The following is an 18210-nucleotide window of genomic DNA, read 5'->3' as shown; positions in this document are numbered from 1 at the left end:
TAGGAAAATTTGGTGATATCCTACATGTTTAGCAAAACCTGAAATGCAAATCAAATGGATTTCTTTTAAGCTTTGAGAATTCGAAAGAGTTTGTTATTAAAAACGATACCTGGTAACTTCGTGTAAATCGATTTGAAATTCAAAGAAATTCGCAGTGATATATATTCAGTCATAGATATCATTATTGAAACTGAAACAGAGGTATTAAATTTGTAATTTGTACAAAAACTGGAAACAAGCGCCTAAATTTAATCACCGGATACAAATTTAACAATTAACATCATACCAGGCTGGTGGCCTAAACGCAGTTTTCTCGTTTCCTTTATCGACTGTCTATTCAAAAGTCCACTAGTCCTACGAATTCCCCATGGTCGTATACTGGGCGGACTGAAAAAATATCTTCATTTGTTAAAATGTGGATAAAATAAAATAATTGAATGTACAGAAAAAAACGTACATGAAAAAGTTCAGGCAAATAGTTTAACCCGTTTCGTGGCCTTTCCTTTGCCTCAGAGGCGATGTATTTACAGCACAGGTAAAACTGGATTTTCTGGAAAAGGTCATATCTATTAATATTGCCACTCGGCAGGTTTGAAAATTTATTGGGCATTCTAAGTATATTTTAAGAATGTCTTGGAAAAGATTTTTTTAACTAATATTTCAAATTGATCCATTTGTAAGAAAACAGTGTTTTATTCAGAATGCTTACCTATTTAAAGAATCGACTGCGATGTCACCATTTGGAAGTTTCTGGAATAATCTCCCAGGGGGAGGTAGAAGCGGTGAGCTCACCGATTGGCTGGAAAACGGAGGTTCCATATCGTCCTCCTCTGTAGGTTTTTCCTTCTCCTCTTCGTCTTCGTCATCAGAGGGAGACAACTCATCATCTTCGGAGATCGAAGGTAGAGTACATACCCTTGTTTTAGGGCTGCTGGTAGTCTCCTGCAAGCACAAACATTACTGAACTCGTGTCTGTGATGCCTAATTTATACGACATTAACTTATTCCGAACGTTGTATCTTTACCGAATGCGGAGAAATAGAAGAATATGTTTTTCAAGTGATATTGCATATGTAATTTGAAACGGACATCGTTCCATAGAAGTTGCATATCTAACTTAAAGCAAAGTGGATGGCTAAAAGTTATACAAGCAAGGGCTTTTAAATAAAGCAATTAAATTTTGGATTAAATGCGATCTCTGTAAAATGTCTCTTGCTATTTTTAGACAAAACCAAAAAAAAGCAAATGAGAGATATATACTCGAGATTATACTGTGATTAATCAAAAGGTAAGTATAAGCAATTAATGTACATTGTAAACAGCCAAGACGATTTACAAACAGAGTTCTTAAACTGTAAAAAAGTTTAAAAAATCGATCCAAACAGTTGCAAAATAAAATCGATTTGATATATTTAAACCATGCTGTATGTAAAGTATCTTAATTTGCAATTTTAATGTATATGTATTATAGTTAAATATCATCTTTATTGTCACTTCCATATATCTATCAATTCCTAATTGAAACGTACTTCGTGGAGGTTAAAGCTATAATACTACATTAAAAGGTTTAAGGTCAAGTATCTTAATTTATCAAAATTAAATTTCTGACCTGCATGTGATTTCGCAATGATTATACATGCATAAACTTAAAAAGATTTTAATATACAATTATCACTTCTTAAGCATATTTTTAAAACGAAATAATTATGTGATATTAATAGCATATAATTAAGCAAATAGCCAATATTTTACAGTAATACTACAAATTCTTGTAGTTTACTAAAATCAGAAAAATAACGTTACACAAATTAATGATTGGTAAAAACTATTACTCATTGCACTGAAAAAAATCGATGAAAAAATTATTACTCTCTAACTTTTTTTTGTTTGCAGAGGGAAATATGAAATAAATGAATATTCAAATATGGTACAACACCCCAATTTTCTAATGCGCGCAAAAATATGAAATGTAGGAAGTATTTATTTAAGATATTTTCTCACACCACATATTCATTACTTATTGCCGTTATATTTATTGTATATGATTAAATGACCACCTGTAAGACATTTCGATTTTTTGTATTGCACGCATCAATATATTGGCTAAGATCTAATTTTAAAGTGGACTAATCTTGAATACGGATGTAAGATTTTTTTTAAAGTTTGCGCCTTTATTGAAATGTATCTCCGACAGAAGATTTTGTAATGTTTAAACGCACTTTTTAATAGTGCGCTTAGAAAAGTTTAAAAGAAAAACAAGACAAAAACAAGAAATCAAAATGAGTATGCCAGAATATAATGAATCTTTGTGCAAAAAAGCAATACAAAAAAAACGTGATTTATATCGTGAACTATATCAGTCAAATATAAACGTGTACTATATCGGTAAAATATAATCAGATTTTAAAATAATTTTAAAGAACTTATTAGTAATGATAATATAATGCTGTAATAAACGAACGGCCTGCATAAATGAAATGGTACTTTTTCTTCCAAAATAAGTATTTTCCTATCTACCTAAGGTAATACATTTTTCACAATTTGTTTAAAATTATGGAAACAATGCATACACCATCTTTCGCAAAACAAAATTTACTATTGTGGCATTCCCAAATATGGGCGCTAAATTATATGAAAAGCGAAATGCCTATAGAGTATCAAACAATTATGAATGTGCATGATTTAGGTCATTTTTGACAGTAAGATGCAGACACTAGACCAGTTATGACAATCGGTATTTTCCGTTCATTTACGTATTCTCTGTACGCGAGTTCGTCAATTTCCGGTTGTTTCCGGTTGTTACGAAAATAATGTTTTGTCATGGCAGACGGACGCCGAAATCACATTTTTAGAATTCGTATTCTGGCGGAAATTGCCGAGTCTCTTTCATTTATCCACTCTTTAACTCCAATATTTTACGTCCTGACTCTACGAGTATATAGTTTTTTTCTGCATAATTCTACAGATTACTCGGATGTTTTACACACTATGGAAAGAGCTGTTAATTTGCTTCAAAACTAACATTTGGAGGCATGTGGCTGTTAGCAACACTGGAAGAAAATTTAGCATTTCATTTATTGTGGCATGTTTGCAACAAATATAGTTCACCTCATTACTTCGTTTCCGAAGTACAGCGGAAATTACCGACAACCGTCTCCTTGCAGACATCCATTATAAGGAAATAAATTTAAACAAGATGTAAGGCAAGTTCATTTGTTTGAACTTAATTCACTCAAAATCTCCATCTTCTGGATATTAAGGTATAAACCAAGTTTGGTGTGATAAACTAAGCTAAATACCTAATAAGTTATTATCACAGTACGTATTACAGGTTTTGCACTTGAATAACTCGGAATCATAAGTAAGTGCTAAACAAGTTCAGTAGAACATGTAAACACTTTGCAAGAGTTTGCTTGTGAGAGTCTTGCTGTGCACACGTTATATGTAGTTACTGGTTACGATAAAATAGGGAATTTTGATCGGATTTTTAGCCGGCGAATGCTTATATTCACCAGTTCAAGAGTATTATTTCGATAACAAAATATATATTATTAGATATATTAAAACCGTCAAAAAATAACAAGTTATTTCAAAGAAAATTTAAACTAAATGCAGAGTTTGTTAAATAACCATATTTACATTTAAATTGTTTTTCAGACTGCAATCAGACAACAGTTAATGAGAACTGACCAGCAAATTAATGGAGAAAGCAAGCGAACAATATTTTCATCAATGAAAACAGGGAAATGACAAAAAGATTTAACTTGTGAAAAAAGGAACGTTTCTTGGAAAGCAATAGGATCTGCAGATTCATACCCAAACTATCTGTAAAACCTGTTTGTATTAACCATTAGCCTGCTGACGGCAAACGATTCTGCCTTTGCGACCAGTGCAGACCAAGATCAGCCTGCGCATCCGTGCAGTCTGATCATGGTCTGTACTGTTCGCCATTCAATCAGTATCTTTTTAGTAAGCACCCCTTTTAACAGTTAATGGTACTGTCCAAATTGAAAGATGGACAAGTTCATTATAGAAATTTAGCAGGGTAAGGGTTAAATACTTAAACACATTAACAGAAGTACTATTGGCATGTACATATTTTCCAGGCAGCGAACTCGCTATTGTCTTATACAGTACTAAGCTTTGTTTTGAAATTTATCAAAATTGACCTGCAATTATCAAAACTAGCTATTAGAAAGACTGAACTACTTGGCAAACATTATTGTTGTTATCAATTTTTGAATAGCATGATCATTGCACAGCTGCTGATCTGTTTCTAAAAGGTTGTAATACCCGAAGCTCGGCGCTATCAAAACCCGTACATTCAAGTGAAGTGTACATCAGAAATTAGACTAAGTATATTTTCATAAACTCCTTAATCATAAACTCCTGTAATTCCTGTAAACAGCATGTAAGACTGTGCGTCAAGTCAAATCTATAATCCTCGGTGACGTAATAAGCCAATTTAGCTGCATCATGTATTAAGCAATCGTTTGATGTATCTTTGAGACTTACTTCATCCGAATCCTCTTCTCCCGTCTGTCTAAGGTTATAAGTGAGATCATTGTGAATATCCTTGGCGAATTTCTCAGCAAAATCTGGATAAAGCAGCAGTACGTCTGTGAGGCCTGTAAATCATTATGGTGAAATATTTAGTCTTCCCTTTCATATTGTGTGTTCTAAATTGGTAGGAATTGGTAGAATGTTTTCCGTCTTTATTCATCTCATAAATAGGACCATTCATGATTACAAACAAAAACCAATTTGGTCTTATAGTAAATACTAGCAATCATTAGAAGATATCGGAAATCAACTCGATATTCATTCAGAATTCAGAATATAAAATAGGAAAAAAAATTGTGAATGTTGTATAAGAATCGAAATGTCATATCCAAGACAGTGATTGTTTCTTGAAATTAAAGTATTGTCAGTCAGTTGCTATGCCTTTGTGATATCATTCCTTTATGCATCTGTGCACCAAACAATGAGTTTATTCACAGAAAAATTTTTGAGTTATATTATATTCTGTATTTGTTTTGGGTTGAACGCCGTTTTACAACAGTATTACAGACATGTAACGGCGCGCATCTAACGAGTGTTCCTGCATGTTGTGGTTGTACCAATCATTATCTCTTCTCCGCAAGTAACACATAAATCAGGTGTAGAGGAAGAATGCTTTCAGACACAGTTTTCTTTTCATACGGAGAACATACGCCTTGTCTGGGGACCGAACTCAAAACCCAATGATCCGAAGTCCTACTGAACTAAGCAAACGGGCTACTTAGACCCTCTTAGTTACCTAACTGAAACAATCACTATTTAGGTTAATATATTATTTCCTACTTTGAATCTCGCTTACCTTTAAGATTAATACACTGCAGTTCACTATATGTGAGTGATCTTACATCATAGTTGCACACACTAATTGGGTCATTAAAATCAATGTCTGAGCCGAACAAATCTCCCTTTCCTGGAAAAAAGCGTGTTAGACTAATCAAAAGTTTATACATGATATAAGAAATCATAACCGACCAATCAGAGAGCTGCATTTTCGTGTAATGCCGATTTCAGCTTTGGCAAAACGAAATTTTTACAATGAACTTATTGTGACTTAAAAATCACACTCAAATTCATTTTTTACCCACATATGCCCTAAAGGATACTATAAACTGCAAACTTTATAAATGTAATACTTTGATTTTGATATAACATTTAAATTTTAAAACAAAGAGTTTATTAGAAAATCCGAATAAAATGTAACCAATCAGGATCATTTCGCATTATTTCTGACATGTTAAAATATTCAATTTAATTACATCTTGGAAATAGGATAATCGAATTTAGAAGACCAACTGCAATATGCATCTAAATGTTACGGAAATTGAATTCATTTTGTTTACTGTCACAATTGTTTTTTAATAAATACAAACGGCATTTGCTTACTGTCAACTTTCTTTCAGTGTTTACAGATAGTCATTGAAGTATTGAAGATTTGATAACATGATGTTCTTGCATTTCTGTGCTTTTTCGTATGTGTTTATTTTGGTGTAAAGAGCCCTCAGGATATCTTTGCAACAACAAGGATAACAATGACTTAAAAACTTCTGTCTGAGCTTGAATAGTAGTTTACGGAGCATAGAGCAATTTATGTATGGCTGGGTGTTGTGATATTTCAAAAATATCTATGTACAAAAATCATCAGAAAATATTGTCCAGTTGGATTTTTTTCAAACTGTGGTCCAATCGTATTTTTTGAAATACCTGTCCAGTTAAGGCAATAAACCATTTTCAAAAGCTCGCGAATGCGTGATTAAATTTAACTGAATTTAATTTTATTAAGCCAGATGTGGTTTTGTAATGCATTTTATCATTACGTAACTATGATAATTAGATCTTTTAGAATCTCTCTTTGGGCTTTAAAAATATCCGATAGGACGCCTTATTTCCAATGGGATTTAGGAAATATAATGCAATTGGACAATTAGTTTGTACATAGATATTTTTGAAATATTACAAAACCGTGCCATTTATACTTCCTTGAACCCTGAACTACCATTCCAAATAAGGCATGTGTTTCTAAGTCATTTAGAAGTGGTAAAGAAGATTACCAAAATCCTAGTTTTGCAAAGGTATCCTGGTGGCTGTTCATACACAAACGAGTTCTTTCCAAATGTTTGTATTTTTTATGATAATACGCGTATGCAGCTTTAAATTTTATGCATGTCAAGTGTTCACTGTTAAGTTCTTTCTGTTTTATTTTGATTAATTCATTTTCTTGTAGAACGCAGATAAAAAGTTTATTTTGTCTAAACATAATAGCCTTTTATTTAATTGGTTTAATTGCATTTTACTCTTGGTATAATATAAATGATATACTGACCATATGGCTTTAGGCCAATGTAGAAAGTAATAAAAGTTTTCGTTCAAATAGAAATTCGGAATAACAGAGTTCAACTATAGCTATTACCTTTTGACTTTCAAAATACTGATTTTCATCGTAACCGATATGATTTAATACTTTTCGACTTTCAGAATTCTACTGACCTAATATTGCGACAACCATATCCATCTTCAAAATCTCCATTGAGCCGCTGACCAGCAAATAAAGATAGTTTGAGGCATCACCTTTGTGCACTAGAAACTCTCCCGGTGCACAAAACGACCTTCTTGTATGCAGTGCAATAGACCTGAGACAACCTTGTGTGGCTTCTTCAAAGATAGGTAGATTTAGAACTTCTTTGTGTAAATGAAGCCCTAGCTCTCCTTTCATTTCCTCGGGGAAATCTTTTAGAATCTGAAACCACGAGAAATTTGTTACATGAAAATTAACTTAATTTAAGGTTTGACATAAAAATCAACAGGGATAACATATCCCTGAGAAACATTGAGAGCTTCCTAAAACATTACTGCGAAAGGAAATTCAGTGAAAGAAAAACAATCTGCTCTCTTTCCTGTCGAGATCTAAATATGAAATTTTAATACGATAAAAACAAGATTAATGGGGGAAATCAATTAAGATCAGCTCGTATTTTTTTCTGATATTTTTTCTGATATTTCAAGATGCGTTTTTGAACATTTGAAATTATTGAGCTATTAATCCAATTTATTTTAAGGGAGAACTGATGAGGAAAGGAAAATTGAAACACATATTTTGAAAAGTGAGACAACAAATTCTTTCGAAAAAAACAAAAACACAACAAAAACTGTTAATAAAATCAACAGATGTAACTGAGATCTTGCGAAAGCAAAACTGTTAGAAATTGCTGAATAATCTAATACTTTAAGAAAAGAAACACATTCATCAATTATCAAGTGAGACTCAGCTGATCACATTTCCAGGATATGACGTTTTTAGATGCTTTGAAAACCCATAAGGGCTTAGACTTTTCAAAACAGATCGTTCATTCAGGTTTGCGATTTTTTCTTCCAAGTAAAAATAAGACTTTCATTGGTAGAAAACTCAACAGAAATCATCGGAAGGACTTTCTCAGTAATATTATTGAAATACCCATTACGAACTGAAGCTAGGTACAAGTTTTATAAACGCACGACCTTACCTCATTTGATTCAATACCATTATTGATCGACCACATGGTCTGAAAATACTCCTGCATTCGCTGTTTCAGGGGCTTTGGTATGTCATACGCTCGAAAAAAATCTAAAAAGAAATTAACAATGGATTTTTTTATTTAAATGAATGAAACAAATGATAGCCTATCCAAATGTAATTGCATTGGAATATTCTATTACATAATTTCGTAAAATGTTTAATCTAAGAACTTCCTGCAATACTATTCAAAACCTGAAACTTTTATCATAATCTAACAAAACAGTAATGGATATCAAACTTGTAAACCGCCTGGAAGAAAAAGCTCTTAAAGTAGCATTAGTGTTTTACCTTTTAAGTCTTTAGTTTTGGAATGAAAATTAGCTCGTCTTTGGTACATACGCTGTATTAATGCCGTCACATTACCGAATACCACAGCGTGCATAAGAGCTGAAGAGAAAATACTATCAATGTAAAGGCTAACAAACTAGAACAATAATATTTTAACTATGTGTACTATGTATTGTGAATTAGTTAACTAGATACACATACTATTCAGACCCATCCGGCCGTCCATTAAAAACAGGGACGAGGTCTAAAAGCATTCAAAGAAAACAGATATCCCTGCAGCACTCCACATGGAAATGCAAGATTTAACATATATACCTAAATAAGAATTCAATTGAAAAATAAGAGGATAAACGAAGAAAGAACACAGCTGGGAACCAACTGGAATCGGTTACTTGCTTTATGACCATTGACGATTTTAAACCTATCCTTTTTCGATTTTGAATTCTTATTACCGAGATAGCATCGTTTATATATATCTTTTTAACTGGAATTTAGAACAAAATATCTCATTTTATATTTACTTCTCTTACAGTATGCATGCATGTCACATACCTCCTATGATCATGGCACATATAGAAAATATTTTTTCTGAGTTAGTATTTGCCGACACATTTCCGAAGCCGACACTTGTGAGGCTACTGCACGTGAAATACAACGCAGATAAGTAACTCATCATTATATCTGGTTTTACTGTCTCATTATCACTACTGTTATTTCCAACGTGACGGTTAAGGTCTAGCCTCTCACTCAGCTCGTACAACCAACCTAAAGAAAAGACAATGTATTGTCAATTATTTTTGATGTAAGATAAATTTCTCACTATTCACAGAAATACCAAATATTTTTAGTGACAAGTTACGGGGTGCTTTGTCAAATATTTGCATTTCTGTAATGCTTCAAAATATATAATGTGATATCTTAAATTTAGTATGGCAACATTAAGCAGCGAACAGGACGTAAGAGCGTTCATACCACGTGAGCAAACAACACTGTTTCTTTTTCATATACGTGTATTGTTTAAGAAGTAAGATTTGTTCCCAAAAAGAATTGACAGTCAAAATCACTACAAATTAAATGTTACTTCCACATTGTACTATGTTTAAAATTATGAAATATTATGTATGCATTTTTAACATATATTTTCAGCAAAATATTTTCCTACCAGCTGTTGTGTGGTGTTCGAACTCTACATTGCCAATAGCATACCAGGCACAGGCAAGCCAGTGAGCCAGGAGGGTAAACATACTCATCAGAAGGGCGAGCACTAGGGCACTGTATTGTGAAAATCTATCTATTTTCTGTAAAAGTCTGGCTAAACGGATCAAACGAGCGACTTTGAGCAAATGAACAGGGGCTTCCTGAAAATAGATGCACAAAGGTTTCATCGTAATGTTAAGCTATCTCAAATTTCTTTTTCTGAGTACATTGACTGAACATAAAATGAATTTTCTGAGTCTTCTGTATGGACTGCTGTCCGAAATAAGGCATATTTCAACAATATTAAACACAAGCTTTATATATTATGGCAAGTTAATATATTAGTGTTTTCAACAGTGAAACCTAAATTATAAATCTCATGTATCTGCACGGACAGTAAGTATATCGCCCTAATAAAAATGGAGTAGTTTTTAATGCTTGAAACAAAAACGTATTCGACGGTTGACTAAACATAATAGATATAATGCAAACATTTTGAAGACTGTAAACATGAAATGATGCTGTATGAAAATTGTATTAACATTTAAAGTTGTGTTCATTTGTTTATTTTTAAGTCTCAAATGCTAACCAACTAATTTTAAATAACAAACAAAAAACAAAAACTAAATAGTTATGTTATACAGTTCTATAAACTATTGTGTCACAAGAAAACATAATTATATAATTTGTATCGGCAACCAGTATTTCAAACAAGAACGTTCTGTAATGATTAAAACCGTTTTTCCTGAGGATAAAAACCAAAATTGAATTGGCGCGACTAAGAAACTTTTTCTTGTTTCTTTAATGCCTTGAAATCTTGAAATATATTCTGTGAAAAATCTTTTGGAAGCAGAAAACGCAAAATAAAATATTAGTGTAACAAATTTGGTTTGATCGCACCTGTTCATGAGTGGTAATGCAGAGTAGAACACCACTCAAGCAGCCTAGCACCGGCTTAAGAGGCATTCTGTTAGAGTAGATGAAAACGAACGTTCTCAATGACCCCTCAAGGACCAGAAATATTATAATATTACAACACTGAAAATTAATTACAACTTTAATACTGGGAGGGTCTTTTAGCATGTTTTTCTATATGCTGTAAAATCAATAGACATATATTTGTTTCAAATTTCTATTAGTCACTAAAAGAGACCGCTTACGTATCAAGCTACAGTAAAAATTTATTTATGAGGATTAAATCTTATCTTTTCATAGGAACTCCCAGTTGTTCATCCTAGACTTCTCTATAAGCAACCCGCATTTTGAATGGCATAATCAAATAAAGCAAATTACAAGAAGGCTGCACTTAAGAGAATTACGTTAACTTATCTAATTTCATGCCAGGGAAAAAAACATTATGAAACAACTATCTCTACTCAGGTGGCGAACTTTTCCATTATGGAAATGAAAAAATTTTTTTTCAACATGCTTAATGAACAGGGTATAACAAAAGAATTCCGCATTTCAACATCCACGTTGCAGGTTTTTGTCTCTAGGGAAACATATGTTTTAGCACAAATTTTATACACTGTATACATGTGTTTATACCTTAATATTTTACAGCATGTGAAATTGCACTTATGTATATAAAACAATATAATACAAAACGCATTCCCTCAACAGTTTCGTTGCTATTTATCATTATTTCTTGACTCACTAAATTAAGCAACAATGAAAAAAGTTCATACATTTATTACCACGAATCACTTGCAACATATTTAATATTAAATGATAATTATCGTAATATTATGGAGATATATGGCCGCTATATGGTTCAGTGAGTTCCCAACAGTGGCTACAGTTGAACCGATTTGAAAACCCTACCAGTCTGGAAGTTCGGACCCGCCTGTCTTAAATAGAAGTATCTGCCTAATACTGGTGCTATAATATATTAATAATATATTAATGTTATCATTACGAAAACAGTCAGCACTGTATTTTGTTAGCAACTGTACGACACTCCAAAGCACTAAAATAACGCATCGCAACACCATTTCAACGGTTTCAGAAAAACCTGCATACGGACACGTGCATTTCCACCACTACTGCATACTGACAGTGCATTTCGACCCCTACTGAATACGGACACGTGCATTTTGACCACTACTGCATACAGACACGTGAATTTCGACCCCTACTGAATACGGACATGTGCATTTCGACCACTACTGCATACAGACACGTGCATTTCAACAACTATTTGAAGCAAACATAACACCAAAATAGCAATCATGTAGCCAAAAATTTAGGGGGTACACAGGATACGCCAAGTACAATGTACTATGACTATGCGAGCGAAATCCCTAGCCCCTAAATTGCGTTTTAATGAATCTGAATTTTGAAAAGCACCAGTTATAATTTACTTTTTGTAAATGATAATGTTACACACTATTTGGTAATCTAATTGCAACCACGTATGTACGTATGCATTCAATATTAAGAGAATAAGGCAGATTCTGTGTATATAACTTAACGATCTCTCACCCTAGGTATCCAGTAACTTAGGAAATGAAAATTTTTTGGTTGGATGTCTGTTGAAGGAATCTACTGGAAAAGGCGATGACGTCACAATGCAAACGTCATATTCGCTAGACTCGGCAATTTCCGTAAAACGATCTTACCGTTATGGTCAAGGGGAGATAATAAATCTACACGCGTTCCAAGAAAAGCTAAGCCAATCTGGGTAACAACCCTTGTTCGCAAAATAATATTCGTTATTGGCATATACGCCATAACGATAATTACTATAAATACGCTTAGTTGTAATGAAAATTAGTATACACCAGTAATTTTATACATATATAGGAATAAACGGGAGATTTAATAATATTGTTGGAACTTGTTACCAAAGCCTTTACCATTTTCTTTAACTTGTATATTGTTATTGGCAAACATGCATTAATGATGTACATCAGTTATGCAAAAAAAATAATTTTAGACCAGAGATTATGCTGGTTACTATACACGCAACGTACGCAATATTTGGGAATATATAGCATCGGCCATCATTTTCATTCTGCGATTAGATATATAGGAAACTATAATTTGAAAATACCATCGCATTATTTTCTAAAAATTTACCCATGACTTAAAAGGTCGTTACCTTTCATCAGAGAAAGCATACTTCTTGTGACGCTATTTAAATTCACTGTAGCAGAATTCAGAAAGAAAACAAAAGCAAACTTGATTATTTCAATCTTTCAACATTTCTGGACATAGATTTGCTGTTTTTTTTTCTTCAAACGCGAAATTCAAAGAAAACTTTCAATATGAAAAACGTGTTTAGACATCGGTTACACACAATGGCAGTTTTTACTTGTTATCATTTTACATTTTAAAGGATTAAGGACAAGTCTAGATATATGCTTATATATAAACTGCATGAATATATACATACTTCTACTGCAATGTAAAGAAGTTTTTATGAGGAATTTATCACCATGGGTTAAACATGTATATCATATAACAAAGGGTAATGTAGAAGTAAATATATGCTTACCGTATTAATGTTGAATACATATAAGAAATCAAACGGAATGGCAGCAAGAAGATCTAGTAGGAACCAGCCCTTTATGTAATTAAGCGCAATTAGACGAGCTTCGTACACTACTTGGCCACTCTTGTTTACAAACGAGGTACGGAAATTGAACAATATGTCTAAAATAGAAATGGAGGTCGACCAATGTTTAAATAAAGTACGCACATGTTGCAATCAATGTTATTATCAAAGTGTTTTTAAAACTACAATATGTACTTTCTACTTTTGCTTTTTATTTAACTGAATGATACATTGTATATCGAAACTGACTGTTTTAGAATATCATAACGTTTCCTTTTGTCTTCAATGACATTACGTGTGATTAAAACCGATAAATTGGCATTCAATTCAGAGAATATTTATGATACAATTTATCAAAGTAATATTTATAATATCATATAAGATATGCAGTAAAACGTACCAAACATAAATAATATTTCAACAACAACATCTGAATGAATGGAATCTCTTCGGTTATTCTCGCCACGTGTAAATGCGGCATTATATGGCACAAGTATAGCAGTGTAAAATGTACACAATAAAATCAACCAATCCCAGCCGATCTTGAAAATCCCATAGTGTATTAGGATGAACTTGGACTTTTTCACTTCTTGCACTTTGTATTCTGGCATTTTTGCAGACATTGAGCTAAACTGAAAAAAAACAATGAAGAAGTAAACACCAATTAATCGTTTTACAGTTAAATGTTTATTTTACGTTTAAAGAGACGCTGTAAAGTTCTATAAAGCAAACTAAAGGTTATAATTAAAAAACGGATTGTTTACATCAATGTCACAAACCCCAGCTTTTGTAAAAAAATTGCAGTATTTCAGAGGAAATTTTAAAATGTAGAATAGCTTCTACTGTGTCATACCTATTTGGATAATTGTTTTTATTAGATGGTTTCTCTTACGTTACTCTTTCTGTACAAAGAGCTAAGTTAAAAAAATTGCTATAAGTACAATAAATATGATGATAAAACTGTTCGTCTAAAATAGATTTTTGAATGGTATAAATAAACAACGACCGAGGTAGCAGTTTCATTGACATCACGTGACCAAAATTATACTAAAACCTTTGTATACAACTGAATATTATTGCCTTTTCATTAAGATTCAACTTGCTGATAACAAGTCGGTATCCCGGGAAGACCGCTAAAGTGAACTGTACACCGTTACATAACTAAAATGCTGATTAAAATGACATTAAAACAAATAAAAGCATGTTTGCTTCTTGTTTTGTCATAGATTAAGCAATGTTGGTTTTGTTTATCACAAGCAAAACATGTTCAGCCGAAAAATACTGCCATTTTGTTTTCAAAAAGATTATTTCAGAATCAATTATTTATTCATCCGTTGCGGTTTCAGCGAGAGCTACATGATACAGGCTTCAATGAAATTAACAATGTTACGTTCTTTTTTATCACAAAGGACAGTTTTATCGGAGATTCTAAAATAAATCCCTGATAAAAAATTTCTATAATTATAAAATAGTGCCTTTTCTGATATTCTTCTCACTGCATTTTAAAACATGGTTGTCAAGTGCACTTCTAGAAATTACGCAAGAGGTAAATAAAATCTGTAAAACATCACTTAGAAGCATAGAATGCAACCAATAAAGAATAATAGCAGACTCGGCTTGACTGAGTATGTTCATGAGAGGTAATAAATGACGACTTTAACTGTGATAAAAGGTGATTGTTTAAAGAAAAAGGAAATTATAAATGCTATTGTAAATATTTCTGTTAAATTTTTCATTAAGAAAATACACAAAAGTCAGTTATTCGTCGTAAAATCCAACTTATTCATTCAGTTCTGATTAACAGAATATTCTGAAAATAATTCACCAATGTTAAGTGACAACTGCTATCGAGGAGAGGTCACAAAATAAAACAAGACACAAAAAAATACACACACGAATTTTGTAAGCTGCATAGTTTCAGTTTCAGTACGGCCAAAAACTCATCTGTTGATGTAATGGGAATCTTCGTTGTCATGACCTCGTTCAGAAATGCCAAAAGCATTATTTTAGACAAGCTCGTAAATGAGGAAATTAACAAATTATACCTTATTTAGTTGCTGCAATTTCGTTTTAGCACGATTTGCTCTGTTGTGCTTCTCAAACTGTCCAGAAAGATGATATAATACTGCCCGGCTCCGGCGGCGCTGATTGGAATATCCGGCAGTCCCCGGCAAAGCTGCCGTAGATCTGCCCCGACGTGCTTGACATCTCCGGTACGCCTCTGCCATTTCCTCTGAAAAAAAGAAGAGATTAAAATGAATCGTAAATCTTCTCGACGTGTGGGCATGGAAGGCTGATTATGGACCATTGGAGAAATGTCAGTTGTTTTTATACTTATCTATCTCATTTACTTGATTTTTCAAATGAGTCCAAGCATTTTTACGAGTTTGTCTAAAACGACTGGTGTTCTGAAAAGCATTTGTATATAAGTATTTAATGATTAGGTATATTTAATGAAAGATATATGTGTGTGTGTGCGTGTGTGCGCGTGTGTGTGTACTTGGAAACTGATCATAAGAAATAACTATATTAGTCCTTTATTTTTATCCTTATTAGAGGCTTGCAAGTTGTCGTCTCTACAAGTATTTGAAAAGATCATGTGACTCTTTTATCACAATAAACCCTGCAATATATGTTAGACACTTTCTTCCTTTCTAGTGAGCTATATCTTCGTGTTGTAACAAGCAATATGCGAGATTGTGTTTATATGTAAGAGATTTGAAAGACACTTTCAAAATTGGGTAGGAGATATACTTTAAAAAACATTATAAAACAAGATGAAAACCTTGAAGATTTGAGCAAAAGAAGTCTGGTAAAGCGTATTATTTTACTTTAAATTTAAATGCATATTGAATTCAATTTAACGACTCCAACATATTGACATCAAGCTATTATATGATTACCCTGTAAGAAACAAAAAACTATTTCTATTTTTGACTGTGAAGTGTTGTATGGGTTGCTGTATTCTTTGAATATGGCTTTTCCTTTGGACTTTAGTCCTTGTCTTCTTTTCTGAAAACATTACTGACAACATTCTCGAAAGGTTTCTTTGACATTGCAGCATTCGAAAATTGTATCGCAAGAAATTATTTACGTTATCAAGTTTTGGATCTACTCTGATTGTCTACGGACAGATCTGAGGTATTGTTAATACAAAATTAATTATTGACTGCCGTCTCATTTGGAACTTATCTATTTACACGGTCTGAATATTTAGTACAATGTCTTTCAAACTTTTTAACATATTCATAAATAAACACAAAACCTCTATAATGCCAATATTCTAAGACATTTTGTCCAACACTGAGAACACTACAAAAACGAACGGTTCTGAACGCACGAAGTCAGCATTTTATTTCTGACTTGTGATCACCATAAAACTTCTCACAATGTTTAAACAGTGAATCATATTGCATTTAATGCAATAGCTGCTCAGAGGTTTGCAGGCAATATTTTTCCAGACGAAGGTAATTTGTCAATTTATAGGCATTTGCATTGACAATGCGACGGGATTCATATTTTCTAATACAATTGTAAATTGAGCTGTGATATTTTTGTTCGTACTGAAATCAATTATTTCGTCTGGTGGTTTGTTAAGGGCTTGCATTGAATTAGTTCCTTCTGTCTTACATATGTCTAACGGCAAGTACACATTTAAGTTAGACAATTTCCAGGCAAGCGTCGTTGCCAGAGGCGAAATGTTTATAAGTAAAAGTTATTATGATAAAAGCTATATCTGTAAGTGTGTCTTAAGGGATAATGTTATATTTTCAGGGTTTTTTTCCAGTTTTGATCATCAAACTATATGAATGTCTTGTCAATTTAGTATCTGACAAGATTTCAAAATCATTTACCAGTAATAGAAAATTATTTTGCTGACAGTTTGTTTTCGTGAAACTTTGGCTGAGTATAGATAAATGAGCCATTTCATGGGAAAACCAACATAGTAGGTTCGCGACCAGCATGGATCCAGACCAGCCTACGCATTCGCGCAGTCTGGATCCATGCTGGTCGCAAACCCGCTATGTTGGTTTTCCCACGGCACGGCTCAAATATACTTTCCTTTGTTTCCCTCTCATGTAAAAGATACTAACTCACATCAACATGTGTAAATTGAATCTGTCATTTTGAAGGTATAAAAATACATGTAACTGATTTTATTGTTATTTGCTTAGAACACACCAAAGATGTAGTTTATACTGATCTTTTGGTTTAAACAATATTTTATTCAACAAATAGCATGTGATTACAATATATGTAACAAAAGCAAGGGAAATAAGCTTCATTTGAAACTCTTTCCCGTTTTACTGATCTTTTCATGATGGACTTCAATTTGCTGGACTTAATGCTGCGCATCTTCCATTTAATGAAGTGCGATCCTACAGGGTGGCAAACCAACGAGACGTTTCGGTATTGTACACACGGTGAAAATTGCTCAATTTCAGATTACAATTTTGCCGATAATTTCTTTATTACTTGACAGATTTTAATAAAATAAAAGATCGTCGAAGACAGGAAAATGGGTGCTGTCCTCACTACAAAACCTCTTCCAAAAATTTTATATACCTTTTTCGAACACTTAGCTCAAACGTTTTTTCTTTTTTTGTCACGGACAAAATATACATTGAAATTTGAGAGGAGTTTTGAAAATAGTACTGATTCAGACTGGTAGACGTTTTGTACACAAAAGTTTTGGGTAAATCCATTTCTAGGCCAGAATCAGATTTTCAATCTTTAACAAACCTATTGCGAAGAATAATTCTTTGCCATACGAGCAAACTTTTCAACACAAAAATATAATTGTGTAGCGGAATAAGAAAACTGTTGCATTATCAAAGCAACTGCCTGCCTTTAGACTGACAAATCACCATTTTATAGAATAGGTTTGTCTGCAATTCTCAGAGGGACCCTTATAGTAAACGTAATGTAGCGTACTTCAGCCAGGGGGGTCAGGATGCCTTGATGAAATACACTACAAGATACAGGACTACTGGAGTTTCAATACACCAGCAGTAGTATTACTTCAATATAGAAGACGACAACGATATCAGTTTTA

The 18210-nt window shown here is 32.9% G+C and overlaps 1 protein-coding gene across 2 annotated transcripts in view; it reads right to left on the bottom strand.

Annotated features, from left to right (window-relative positions):
- Window positions 1–18210, bottom strand: part of LOC123538368 (potassium voltage-gated channel subfamily H member 8-like) — a 168557-nt gene that overhangs the window by 4591 nt on the left and 145756 nt on the right. For both annotated transcript variants that reach the window (XM_045322413.2, XM_053530375.1), the window contains exons 5-16: window positions 15200–15387; window positions 13555–13786; window positions 13095–13252; window positions 9561–9756; window positions 8951–9163; window positions 8399–8497; window positions 8058–8158; window positions 7045–7294; window positions 5360–5470; window positions 4516–4628; window positions 710–942; window positions 287–387 (exon numbers count right to left, since the gene is read on the bottom strand). In XM_045322413.2, coding sequence (XP_045178348.2) covers window positions 287–387; window positions 710–942; window positions 4516–4628; window positions 5360–5470; window positions 7045–7294; window positions 8058–8158; window positions 8399–8497; window positions 8951–9163; window positions 9561–9756; window positions 13095–13252; window positions 13555–13786; window positions 15200–15387 — 1995 coding nt within the window. The remainder of the gene's footprint in view (window positions 1–286; window positions 388–709; window positions 943–4515; window positions 4629–5359; window positions 5471–7044; window positions 7295–8057; window positions 8159–8398; window positions 8498–8950; window positions 9164–9560; window positions 9757–13094; window positions 13253–13554; window positions 13787–15199; window positions 15388–18210) is intronic.

The sequence above is a fragment of the Mercenaria mercenaria genome, chromosome 18 (assembly GCF_021730395.1).
Source record: "Mercenaria mercenaria strain notata chromosome 18, MADL_Memer_1, whole genome shotgun sequence".
Lineage (NCBI taxonomy): Eukaryota > Metazoa > Mollusca > Bivalvia > Venerida > Veneridae > Mercenaria > Mercenaria mercenaria.
The sequence above is the reverse complement of the archived record's forward strand: the minus strand, read 5'-3'. Positions and strand labels throughout refer to the sequence as shown.